The 13,452-nt window shown below is 45.9% G+C and overlaps 1 protein-coding gene across 3 annotated transcripts in view; it reads left to right on the plus strand.

Annotated features, from left to right (window-relative positions):
- Positions 1–13,452, plus strand: part of FER1L5 (fer-1 like family member 5) — a 53,710-nt gene that overhangs the window by 17,758 nt on the left and 22,500 nt on the right. For all 3 annotated transcript variants that reach the window (XM_070474393.1, XM_070474380.1, XM_070474386.1), the window contains exons 15-19: positions 2,295–2,338; positions 2,432–2,514; positions 2,592–2,686; positions 3,894–4,022; positions 7,025–7,202. In XM_070474393.1, coding sequence (XP_070330494.1) covers positions 2,295–2,338; positions 2,432–2,514; positions 2,592–2,686; positions 3,894–4,022; positions 7,025–7,202 — 529 coding nt within the window. The remainder of the gene's footprint in view (positions 1–2,294; positions 2,339–2,431; positions 2,515–2,591; positions 2,687–3,893; positions 4,023–7,024; positions 7,203–13,452) is intronic.

Raw genomic sequence — 13,452 nt, forward strand, 5'->3', positions numbered from 1 at the left:
TAGCAAAGAAGATCCCCTCTGCCTTTCTATGGACCCTTCTCCCTGCTTCTCCCAGAAACGTCTCCATCTACCTCTCCGTGAGTCAGCATTTTTAACCATTTCTCTCCATCCCCACCTTCTTGGGTGATTTTGTAGACTCTTAAAGGACCTAGTCCTTCCTGCACCCTTGCTCTCTCCCCCTGTGCTGGCTGGGATGAGGCTCATGACAGGAATCCTTGGATGCTCTGTGGATGCTCAGGGCCTTGGACGTCCTCTCTCATGTTCAGCTTCCTCTGGGCTCGGAAAACAGTGGGGGAGGGGCAGGCCCCCCATCCCTGAAAGAGGCCTTCCCATGTTTGAAGATGTCCAAACACCCCAGACCCTCCCCCATTTCCTGTAGATGCAGTCTCTCTCTCGAGCTGGGGCTGTTTGGGTGGCGGCCTGACTGTTGCTGGCAGTTCAGTCACTAAGTCATGTCCAACTCTTTGCAGCTCCATGGACTGTAGCCCACCAGGCTCCTCTCTCCATAGGTTCTCCAGGCAAGAATACTGGAGTGGGCTGCCACGCCCTTCCTCCAGGGGATCTTCCTGACCCAGGGATCGAACCTGGGTCTCCTGCATTGCAGGCAGTCTCCTGCATGGCAGGCGAATTCTTTACCAACTCAACCACCAGAGAAGCCCTATTGCCTGTTGCCAGCCTTCTGGACCTCACTGTGAAGTGGCAGGATGACCACCTGCACAGTCAGGGGCATCTGAGGCCAGCTGGTCAGGGGCCGAGCAAGGCAGGCTGCAGGGGGCACTGCTGACAGTGGTCTGTGCCAGTTAGCAGTTCAGGGCCCCCAGACAGGAGGGCAATCAAAACGAAGAAGTGGGAAAGGAGAAGAGAATTCTCAAAGATGGATGAAAGTATGGTTCCATCAATTTGTAGGGTTTGGTGCTTTGGAAGACCTGGGCGCCCAAGGGCCCCCGTCTCTCCACTTCCAGTGTCCTTCCTTAAGCAGGGTGATCTCATGGCTTACTAACCAGCTGCTCGGTGGGAAAGCCCTTTCTTTATATATGTATTGTTAAATATTTATTTGTTTGTCCACACTGGATCTTAGTTGTGGCATGCGGGATCTAGTACCCTGACCAGGGGTTGAACCCGGCCCCCTGCATTGGGAGCATAGAGTCATAGCCCCTGGACCACCAGGGAAGTCCATGGAAAGTCCTTTATTCCCCCTGCTCCCCTGACCCTCAGCTCCACGGCCAGGGACAAAGGACAAGGGGAGTGGAGAACAGAGGACTCCCAGCCACGCCCCCTGAACAAAGGATGTGTGAGGATGAGGGGCCCACTCAGGCCTCAACCCCGACAGCTGTGCTTTATACATGGACTTTTTGTTTTTATAATTGAGGACAGAGCAGAGATAAGACTCAGACGCTTGGGTTCCGATCCTGATTCTGTCCCTCTCTGGGCCTCAGTCCCCCTGAGTCAAGGACAATCATACCTTGCTGGGTTATGGTGGAGTGGGCAGGGGTCTGCACAGTACCCCAGGGCTTCAGGAACTCGGCCTCTCGGGGCCTCAGTGTTCCTGTCTGAAAATGGGAATGATTACAGCTCCTGGCTTCTGGAATTGTTGCAGGTGGGGGTGAGGGTCACTGAAGTGATCCACATACACTTTCAGGGCAGTCTAGGGACAACGGAAACCCTCCCCAGAGTGGCAGCTATTGTTACTCTTTGAAGAGACAGACGTCCTGCTGTTTAGAGGTTAACTGCTAGGGGATCCTGTGGGGGTCCAGCAGTTGGGACTCTGTGCTCTCACTGCTTCGGGCCTGGGTTCAATCCCTGGTTGGGGAACTAAGATCTGACAAACCATCTGAGTGGCCAAAAAAAATTTTTTTTCATTTAAATAGTAAATAAAGGTTAACTGCTAAATGTGAGGAAGTCTTTCGAGGCCCACAATGTCCCCGTGAGATGGCTTGGTAAACCTGCCTCCAGACTGAAGGGCCGTGTGAGGGCTGCAGTCATGGACTCCACAGTTGGGTAGACTCACATCTCGCGGACCCTGGAGCTGATGCAATGAGGGACCATTTTTAAGAATGAGAATATAAAATGATCATGGGACACAGTCCGAGGCCTTCCCCAGGCCCTTGCAAAGGGCCTATACAGTGGGGAGCCCCCAGCTAAAGGTCCATAAGCCTCAGTGGTCAGTCCCTCTGGGCTCACTGGTAACAGAGCCAAACCTTGACCCAGACTCAGGACTTCCCAACTGCTCTGTCTCAGCAAAGACCAGGCCATCTGGGCAGGCACCAACTGCCCTTCTCCCTTGCCCTTCGCAGCTTCCCTGCCTCTCCAGCTACATCAAGTTCAGAGTCTTGGACTGGTGAGCAACTGGGTGGAGGCTGGAAAAAACCACAGGCAGGAGGACATCAGACCCGGGCTGGGGGCCCCACCTGCAGGCTGTGTTTCTCTCCAGCCCCAGGAACAAGTGCAGTGATGAGATTGGGACGGTCAGCCTGTCGCTCAACCAGATCTCATCCACTGGAGCCGAGATAGAAGGCAAGCGAGCCCCCGAGCCCTGCCTCCTGCCCCTCTCCCACCCGAACCCACCCTCTCTCACCCCTTTCTCCTTGCAGGAATGTACTCCGGCTTCCTACCCTGCTTTGGCCCCAGCTTCTTGACTCTCCGTGGGGGTAAAAAGGCCCCTTTCAGGATGAAGGAAGAAGACCCTGTAAGCTTCTCATGTCAGCTGTAGGGAATATTGGAGGTGAAATCAACCGTGTGTCAGGCACCAGGGCCTGGGAGATGCCTGGGGAGGGCCAGGCCCTGGTTTCTGTCCATGACACTCCACTAGAGGACTTGAAGCCTGCACACAGAGGGCCACATAAGCCCAGGGCCTGTGCTGTGACCCAAGAAAGGAGCAGATGGAGTGCTCTGGGCATTCACTAAGGAAGGGGCACTGAGATGAGGCCTCAGGTAAGAGATTTGGCAGGTGGAAAGGTCATGGGCAGCAAAAGAACCAGCACAGGTAAATGTGGAAAAGCACTGGGTTATTAACACTGGTGATAAGGGGCGGGAGGGGGGGGGGGGATGGATTGGGATTTTGAGATTCATGTATATACACTACCATGTATGAGATAGGTAGCTAATGAGACCCTACTATACAGCACAGGGAACTCTACCCAGTGCTTTGTGGTGACCTAAATGAGGAGGAAATCCAAAACAGAGGGGATGTATAGTTTGCCTATAGCAGAAACGAACACAATATTGTAAAGTAACCACCCTCCAGTAAAAATTTAAAAAAAGAGAGAGAGTGGATGGCAGTAAACACCAGAAAGTCAATTGGTAAAAGAAGAGAATGGGGCTGGGAAGGCCTCTGAGTGAGGAAGAGCCTCAGAAACCAGGACCTCAATGCCTTTAGGAGCCTCTCCCACATCTCTGCTGCTCTTTCCTAGGCCTCATTCATTTCTACCACAGTCTGGCCTCCCTGATGGGAACAGGGCCGTGGTAGCCTCTAATTGGGAAGGCCAAGGAGGCATTCTAATTGGCCTTGCTAGGTCATGTGTGCTCCCCTTGGGCCAATCACTGTTGCCAAGGGGGCAGAGCCTGTCCTGATTGGCCAGCCTGGGATAATTTAACAGTAACCCCAGTCCCCTCCAAGCAGAAAGGGTTTACAGGAACAGGGTATTTTTGGTGGGCCTAGAGATAGAATGAATGAAGAGGAAGAGGAGGCCTCAGGTGTGGAAGAAGGCTCAGGGCCTAGAGGTTTCCAGGCATGGCCATGACTGGAGTTTCTGAAATTCCTCCCTGGGACTGTGGTCAGCCCAAGGCAGAAAGTTACAGAACAACCCTGTATTTGCTACAGAGGTTTCAGGAAAGACTTTTCCTGCTTTTTTCTCTCATTCCTTTTCCTACTGTTTTCCTTCCTATTACCCTAGAATATTCCCAACATTGTTAAGGATGGTTTAGCTTATCGAGGCCGGGTCTTCCTGGAGTTGATCACCCATGTCAAATCCCATCAAGAAGCTAAGATGAAGGATCTCTCCCTAGATGTGATCAGCGTAGAGGTAACCACAAGAGACAGGTAACCCAGGAATAAAGACCCCTCCTGCCTGCCTCTAGTCTCCTATGGGTCCCATCTCTGACATTGCAAGAAGCCCTTGGTCAGGAGTGGAATGTGCTTTATGGATGTGTGGGATGTTTCCTCAATCTAGCTGAGTCTTTTTTTTTAAAGAATTTTTTGATGTGGACCATTTTTAAAGGGTTTATTGAATTTGTATAATATTAATTCTGTTTTACATTTTTATTTTTTGGCTACAAGGCATGTGGGATCTTAGCTCCCGCTCAGGGGTTGAACCCACACCCCCTGCACTGGAAGGTGAGGTTTTAACCACTGGACCACCAGGGAAGTCCCTCCACCTGAGTCTTTGCTAAGCCCCAGTGGGGGCTTCCTGCTGTGCCAAATCCCAGGAGGTCAAGGGACCCAGTAAAGAAAAGGTTTAGATTTAAGAGATATGCAAGGAGAAATTAAGAGATATTAAGGAGAAATGATGTTCTAAGGAGTCTGCATTTCTTCCTGAAGGCCAAGGAGGACGACTGAGGCAGGAAAGGACAGGAGAAGCCATGTCAGAAATAGATTTGTTGTTGTTCAGTTGCTAAGCTGTATCTGATTCTTTGTGACCCCATGAACTGCAGCATGCCAGGTTTCCCTGTCCTTCAATATCTTCCGGAGTTTGCTCAGACTCATGTCCATTGAATCGGTGTTGCCACCCAACCATCTCATCCTCTGTCACCACGTTCTCCTCCTGCCCTCAGTCCTTCCCAGCATCAGCATCTTTTCCAGTGAGCTGGCTCTCCCCATCAGGTGGCCAAAGTATTGGAGCTTCAGCTTTAGCATCAGTCCTTTCAATGAATATTCAGGGTTGATTTCCTTTGGAATTGATGGATCTGATCTCCTTGTAGTCCAAGAGACTCTCGAGAATCTTCTCCAGCACCACATTTCAAAAGCCTCAGTTCTTTGGAGCTCAACCTTGTTCATGGTCCAACTCTCACATCTGTACATGACTACTGGAAAAACCATAGCTTTAAATGGAAGTAAAATTGGGCCATCCACTTACTCAGGAGAAATGGGGACATAGTCACAGGCGAGGAGAGCTGGAGAGGAGAGAGCAGTCACCAGAGACCCTTTGGAAACAATGATCAAAGTCACTGACCAACAGGACAAAAGAAGTGAGGCTGACTCTCATCTTCTGCCTCAGGTGGGGAGGTGGGGAGGTGGGGTCAGACATCAACATGGGCTCCCTGAAGGAAGAACAGGTCGGGGGAGATGATTGTGAACTTAAACAAAAATATTCACAACCTGACAGTTGAGAGTTGTATTTTATTCAGTGGAATTTTTAGGACTTCAGACCCTGGAGGCAGCATCTCAACCCTGAAAGAACTGCTCTGAGGAGGCAAGAGGGGAGCCAGGTCATATAGAAGTATTACAACAAAGAGCAGGTATTCTGAACATCAAAAGATCATTGTTAAAGGAAAACCAGACATCTCCAGTTAAGGAATTTAGGTATTTTCTATGTATGGGAAGATGCAAGAGTCTGGCCTCATTCCTTTCATATGCACCTCACCTGTCTGGGGCTGGTATCCCGTGTTTTCACATCCTGAGTTTCCTCAGGGTTCACCATGGGGAGTGGCTGCAGTCTGACACCTTTTGGATGGCAGATATTCTTTCCTTCCTGAGTTCGCTCAGGGCTCACCAGCTCACCATCAGGGGTGGCTGCAATTACTGATGACTGTGATGTGTTTTGTTTACCGATATGGTGGGAAATATTCCATTTATCATGATGAATCCCACCTTTGACCTGTGCTTGTGAGACACCCACGAGGACCAGTCCCTAAGCCTGCTAGATATAGACATTTGTCATCAGCACACCAGGATCTACCCAAGATTATGGAGGAATCACCCTGGGGAGAGTAGATGCAATGAAAGGAGAAGGGACCTGAGGTTGGATCCCATTGAGAATCACAGCCTATGAGATTGCAGGGGAAAGGGTGGGGGTGCGGGGGGCGCGTTGCAGGGAGATGGAGAAGGAGCTGACAAAAGGGAGCACTGGGGCAGCCTCTGGACGGGAGTTGCAGAAAGGAGAGAGCAGAACAGTCTGAACGTGGCAGACAGAAAAGCTGAGGACCCAAAAGTGTGTGCTGGTAATGAGGAACGCTCCAGTAGCCTTGGGTCAGGAGAGGAGCCGAAGGCGGGAGGGAGAAGTTGTTTATGGTGCATAGAGACAAGTCTATAGAAAGCTGGCTGCAGGGACTTCCCTAGCAGTCCAGTGGTCAGGGCTCTGTGCTTCCACTGCAGGGGCCATGGTTCGATTTCTGGTCCTGATCGGGGAACTAAAATCTTACATGCCATGCAACACCACCAAAAAAAAAATAAATAAAACTTGGCTGCAAAGTTAAAGGAGACAAGAACAAGTCCTAGAAAAATAAGGGCTCAGAGGAGAGAGGGAGGGTTATTTTTTAAGGCAGGAGAGATTTGAGTTAGTGAACAGAATGGGAGAATGCAAAAGTAGGGAAGAGGTTGGCAACAGAAATGAGAGAGGGGCTCACATGACAGAGGACCTGAGAAGGTGGGCTCATGGTGGGGGGACGGGGCTTGAGAAAAGCCAAGAGCAGATGTGCACGTGAATGCATCCTCTACCACAAAGTCCTCCCCACACTCAGTCTCATCCAAGCGAGGCGTTTAGACCCAAAGAAGAGGGGGGGGGGGAGTGGACCAATTCAGAGCCTAGACTGACCAGGAGAAGACCTTCCTGCCTGACTTCAGGAAGAGAAGACCAGGGCTGGTTGGGTGAAGGGGCCAGGTGATGGAGGTCATGGGAGGAACTTCCCTTGATCAGCCACGTGAGTGGGAGTCAAGGCAGAATTTTGAGAGGGGGCAGGAGTTCAGGGATGGTCTGGCTCACAGTGAAGGAGAGAAACATGGCACCTCATGCTTGCCTCCCTGCCTGTCTCTATAGCTTTGTTCATCCCTTGACTCACATGCTGGGGATGTTGGGGGTTATTGTTTTAGAAGCACCAGAACCGACAGAAGTATGGGCTGTGCGTCATCTTCCTTTCCTGTACCATGATGCCTGACTTTAAGGACCTGATCCAATTTGAAGTCAGCATTGGTCACTACGGAAACAAGATGGACCTGAGTTACAAGCCTCTCGTCTCAACCACACAGTACAGCCCAGTGATATACGATGGTAAGAGTCAGATCCAGCTGAATGGTAGAGAGAGACCACTGCATGCCGGGCTCTGGGTTGGCCCTTTTACGGTGTTTAGCCCAAGGGACATTCACAGACGTTGTTAACCCACAGTAGATGTGAGGAAAGTGAGCTTTGGGGAAGTAAAGTCACCTGTCAAACGTTGCACAGCTAGTAAGTGGTGAATCATGACAAGAGCTGCAACTAGGTTTTGACTTCAAGGCCTTCTCTACCATGCTTTCCACACCACAACTTCTCAATCCCATCTTCTCTCCTACTACTCTGAACCACCCTCATCCAGCCATGTGTGGATTAGTTGTATGGTGTGTAGATTATATTTCCCCCAAAAGAGCTGCCCACCTTCTATCTATCCATGAATCCACTTATCCATGCATTCATCCATTCAACTACCAACCATCCACTGTCCCAAACACCCAACCAACCACCCATCCACCCATCCATCTTTTCATCTAATATATGCTCACTGGAAATTTTTATTGGGCACTATAAGGTTCCCAAAGTGTGGTCCCTGGGCCAGCAGCATCACCTGGGAACTGATAGAAATGCACATTCTTGGCCTCACCCCAGATCTAGAGAATCTGAAAACAGAACAGCAATCTGTGTTTCAACAAGTTGTCCAGGTAAGGGGCGGCATGCTAAAGTTTGAGGACCATGGCTCTAGAGAAACACTATCTCATCTTTGTCAGCTTCACCCTCTCATCACTCGAGAGCTTTTCTGTGCATCCCAATTGTCTGCCTGTTTTTTTAAGAACAGTTATTTTGGGGCAAATACAATTCACACACCATACAATTAATCCACGCAAAGTATACAATTCAATAGTTTTTTAGTATATTCACAGCATTGTGCTCTGATCACTGTGATTAGTTTTACAACATTTTCATCAGTCCAAAAAAGAAACCCTGCACCCACTAGCAGTCATTTGCTATTTCTCCTCTACTTCCCCAACCTTAGGCAACCACTAATCTACTTCCTGTCTTACGTGTGTCCAACTCTTTGCGACCCCATGGACTGTAGCCTCTGTCCATGGAATTCTCCAGGCAAAGATACTGGAGTGGGTAGCAATTCCCTTCTCCAGGGGATCTTCCCGACCCAGAGATCAGACCTGGGTCTCCCACATTGCAGGCAGATTCTTTACCATCTGAGCCACAAGGGAAGTCCCTTCTCTGCCGCTTCCTATTCTGGACATTTCATATCCATAGAATCCATGTACGGTCCCTGATAACTGCTGTGTTCATTTAGCATAATCCTCTACATGTTTTTAAATTATGAAATATATACAAAAGTATATTAAATGCATATGTGTAGTTTAAAACCAATAATAAAATATGTACCATGAAGTCATCACCCAGATTAAAAGGCCGAAATTCTCTTAGAAAGGAAGAAAATTATCTCAGCATCTTTGAAGTTCTCTGTATGCTCTTCCCAGATCCACTTACCCAAGAAATAACCACAGCCCTGAGTCTCATGATAATCACATCCTTGCTTTCCTTTGTTATTTTTACCACCTTGTGTGCTAACTTAAAGAGCATACTATTTTTGCATTTTTATATAAATGGAAACTTTCAGTGTGTATTCATCTGTTTTGCATTTTTTCTCAATAGTAAATGTTTATATTGGTATGTATAACTGAAGTTCATTTTCATATCTGTGTATATTCCATTGTATGATTATGTCACAAGTTTTGTGGTATATGTAGACATTGAGGTTTTATCTTTTTTCTACAATAATAATGTTGTTGTGAACATTCTTGTACATATCTGTTGGTCACAAGTGTAAGACTTCCTCTAAATTATATACCCAGGAGTGGAAGAGAAATTCAAAGCAAAAGTAATTATATCCAATTACACTCTCATCAGCGTGGCATGAGAGTTCTTATTACTCTGCGTTCTCACCAGTACTTGACCTTGCCTAGTCATTTCATTCCTGCCAGTCTGGTAGGTATGTTACAAGATCTTGATTTACAATTTCCTGATTATAAATGGAGGTTGAGCAGCTTTTCATATGTTTACAAACATTTGTCTTTCCTCATCTGTAAAAAGTCTGTCAAGATCTTTTATGTATTATTCGCAGTTGTCCAACTCTTTGTGACCCCATGGACTATATAATCCATGGAATTCTCCAGGCCAGAATACTGGAGTGGGTGGTCTTTCCCTTCTCCAGGGGATCTTCCCAACCCAGGGATCGAACCCAGGTGTCCTGCATTACAGGCTGATTCTTTACCAGCTGAGCCACAAGGGAAGCCCAACTATTATCCTGTTTGGCTCTATTTTTCCTTATTGATTTGTACGTTATTTATTCTGGGAATAATCTTTTGTCAGATGTGAGTATGTTCTAAATATATTCTCTAAGTTTGAAGCTTTTCATTCTCTTAATGGTGGCTTTTTTTTATTGAGGTATTATGAAATATAAAATGCACAGACTTTAGGTGAGTTGGATGAATTTTGGCTCATTCAAGTTCATTTGGGTTTTTCTGTAACATCTTATGGAAAAACTCAAATTTTTTGACCAGCCCAATACATCCACATACACATCATGGACAGAAATTCCCATCATCCCACAGAACTGCCACGTGCCTTTTTTCAGTTAATCTCCCCAGCTGCTGGGGGCAATCATTGCTTGCTTTCTATCACTATAGATTTGTTTTGCTTGTTTTACAACTTCATGTAAATGAGATCATACACATGGTACCTTTTTTTTCCGACAGCTTCTTTAGCTCAGCCTAGTATTTTAGGTGGTGGCTCAGTGGAAAAGAATCCGCCTGCCAATGCAGGAGATGCAGGTTCGATCCCTAGTCTGGGAAGATCTCCTGGAAAAGGAAATGGCTACCCACTCCAGTATTCTTGCCTGGGAAATCCCATGGACAGAGAGCCTAGCGGGCTACAGTCCATGGGGTCACAAGAGAGTTGAACACTACTCAGGGACTAAACAGCAACAAGTGTTTTAAATATTCATCTGTGTGGTTGCATATTTCATATTTGGCTCCTTTTTATATCTGATAGCATTCTGTTATATGACTATGACAGTTTATCCATTCCCCTGTTTATGGACATTCGGATTGATTCAAGTTTTGGAGTATTATGAATACAGCTGCTGTGAACATTCTGGTACAAGTCTTTTGGTAGAAATGAGCTTGCACTTCTCTTGGGAAAATAGCTAGCAATGGAATTGGTTTTAAAATACCTAACATTTTCCCCAAGTGGTTATAGCATTTTACACGCTCACAGCAATGTGTTTCCTTGTTCAAAGTCCTTGTCAGCTTTTGGTATTGTCAGCCTTTACCATTTGAATCATTTTGATTTGTACCTAATCATTGATTAGGTACAATTGTACCTAATTGTAATTTTTATTTTTTTGGCCACTCTAAGCGGCTTGTGGGATCTTAGTGTTCTAACCAGGGGTGGGACTTGGCCCCTGCAGTGAAAACACCAAGTCCTAAACACCAGACCACCAGGGAATTCCCCTTCATTTTAATTTTAATTTCCATTTCTCTAATCACTAATGATACTGAGTGTCTTTTCGTGCTCACATATCTTTCTTTAGTGAAGGGACTGTTCAGGTTTTTGCCTATCTTTCATCATTTGTCTTTTGATATTATCACATTGCAGGAGTTCTTTTACAAGGATACAATTCCTTTGTAAGATAGGTTCTGCTAACATTTTCTTCCTCTCTGGGGTTTATTTATTTATTATTGTGGCCAGGTATCTTACTGTGGCTTTAACTTGAATTTCTCTAACATCAAATGATACTGAGCATCTTTTCATATGCTCTTAACCATTCATGTGTCTTCTTTGTTTATATGTTTAATTCAAGTCTTTGCCCATTTTTTCAGTTGGGTTGTTTGTCTTATTGAGTTGTAAGAGTTCTTTATATGTTCTGGATACAAATACTTTATCAGATATAGGATTTGCAAATAGTCTGTGGCTTGTCTTTTCATTTTTTAAATGGTATCTTTTGAAGTGCAAACATTTTCAACTGACTGAAGTTCAGTTTTTTTTTTTTCTTTCATGGTGTCATATTTAAGAATTCTGCCCAACTCAAGGTCAGAAAGATTTTCTACTTTTTCTTCTAAAATTTTTACAGTTTTAATTCTTACATTGAGCTGTAATGGTTCTTATTTTGGCCATGGCACAGCATATGGGATCTTAGTTCCCTGACCAGGGATGGAACCCTGACTCCTGCAGTGGAAGTGCAGAGTCTTCACCACTGGACTGCCAGGGAAGGTGCCCATGGTTCCTTTTGAATTATCAATAATTTTCATATGAGTATTAAGTTTTTCAATCATCATTTGTTAAAAAGGATTATCCTTTTTCCAGGTGGGTTTTCTTAATTGTGTTTTTAAATATTCTGTTCCATTGTTCAGGTTTTCTACTATTGGGGCTTCATTTATGGGCTTAACAATTCTCCTTCCTTTTCTTCTGTATCTGTCATTTTCTCCCTGATCCTTTTTGGCTCTTTATTTCTATCTTATTTTGGTCATTTTTCTTTTCTTTTATGTCTACTTTTATTTATTTGGCTGCACTGGGTTTTAGTTGCAGCATATGGGATTTTCAATCTTCATTGAGGTATGCTGAATCTTTAACTGTGGCATGTGGGATCTAGTTCCCTGACCAGGGATCGAACCCTGGGCCCACTACATTGGGAGCACAGAGTATTAGCCACTGGGCCACCAGAGAGGCCCCCCGGTTGCCTTTCTGATTTCTTTGCCTCTTGCTGGATTGTCTGTGGAGTCTAATCCCTGTTGGGCTTCCTTTCATGCCGTCTTCCTTCCTGTAATGTTTTGTTTTCTCTTCTATTCCTTTTCTGAGTCTTGCCAGCTCACGTATCCTCGTCTGGGTCCTCAGTCCATCCCGGGGGTGTTTTTAGCTGCACTCTGCCCCCATCCCGCCGTGGCTCCCGCTGTCTGTCTTGCCATTCACCCCCCACCCCCAGGTGACTTCTGTCACCCTTCAACCCTCACAGCTCCTCAGGCACTCACAGCTGATTCTGGCAGCCCTTATGTGTATTTTGAGCCTGCAGATTATATCTGTCTCCTTGTTTTGCTGAAAATGGAGTTATTTCCCTTCTCCTTGTTGCTTTTGTATGCTATCCAAGAGCAGCAGAAGAAAATTGCCGTCTTGTGTCGGCTCACTCACATCTGAGAGCCCCAGTCCTGGGTCTCTGTTTATTTATCATTCCTGTGATTCACTCAGTGTGAGGGTTTGAAACTGGTGTCCTTCCAACAATTCAGGAAAATTATAAGATACTTTCTCTTTGAAAACGACCTCTTACCCTTCTCTCTTCTAGCTCCTTCTCAAATTTACTCTATCCTCTGTGGAACTTCTCATGCTGTTCCACACGTTTTTAAATCTTCCTTCTGTATTTTTCATCTCTCTGGGTTGCATTCTGCATAATTTCTTCCAGATCTTTTAGGAAAAGCCATAGGTAACTATTCTATTAAAAGACTTCTGGCAGCTCCCTCTCTCTCTCCCACATCATCCTTCTCCATAGCATTTTCCACCATTTGACACCCTGTATTTTATATATATATTTTATATATTTATATGTATTTTATATATTTTGATCCCAGTGGTTTTTTTTTTAATAATTCTTGAGTAGGCTTTTGATTCAAATATAACACATCTATGGAAAAGTACACAAACCAAAGTATTCAGCTCAATGAATTATTGCAAAGCAAACATAGCCACCTAACAACATTCAGACCATGAAACGAAATCCCAACATCCCAGGGGCCCCTTGAACCTGCCACCCCCCCACCCACACCAACGGCTGCTGTCCTTCTCCTAACTGACAGTTTTGTCTGGTTTTTGACTTTTTATTTTTTAACTTTTCTTTCTTTTTCTTTTAATTTCTGGATTTAAAAAGTTATTTAGTTATTTATTTGGCTGTGCCAGGTCTTTGTTGAGACATGCGGGATCTTTTGTTGTGGTGCATGGACTCTCTAGTTGCCCTGAGTCATGTGCAATTTTAGTTCCCCTACCAGGGATCAAACCCAAGTCCCCTGCGTTGCAAGGCAGATTCTTAACCACTGGACCACAGGGAAATCCCCAACATAGCTTTATAGGGGACGCAATTCAACCTATTTCACAGGGGTGTCCTCCTAGACTGCCCACCTCAAACAGTGCCCGTCTGTCTCTCCTGACCTCTGGACCCTGGCAGTTGTCACAGAGAAGAGCCAGTTCTTCAAGATTTTCCAGAAACTCAGAGACAATTGTCCACTTTGCTTCCACT

The sequence above is a fragment of the Odocoileus virginianus genome, chromosome 2 (assembly GCF_023699985.2).
Source record: "Odocoileus virginianus isolate 20LAN1187 ecotype Illinois chromosome 2, Ovbor_1.2, whole genome shotgun sequence".
Taxonomy (NCBI): domain Eukaryota; kingdom Metazoa; phylum Chordata; class Mammalia; order Artiodactyla; family Cervidae; genus Odocoileus; species Odocoileus virginianus.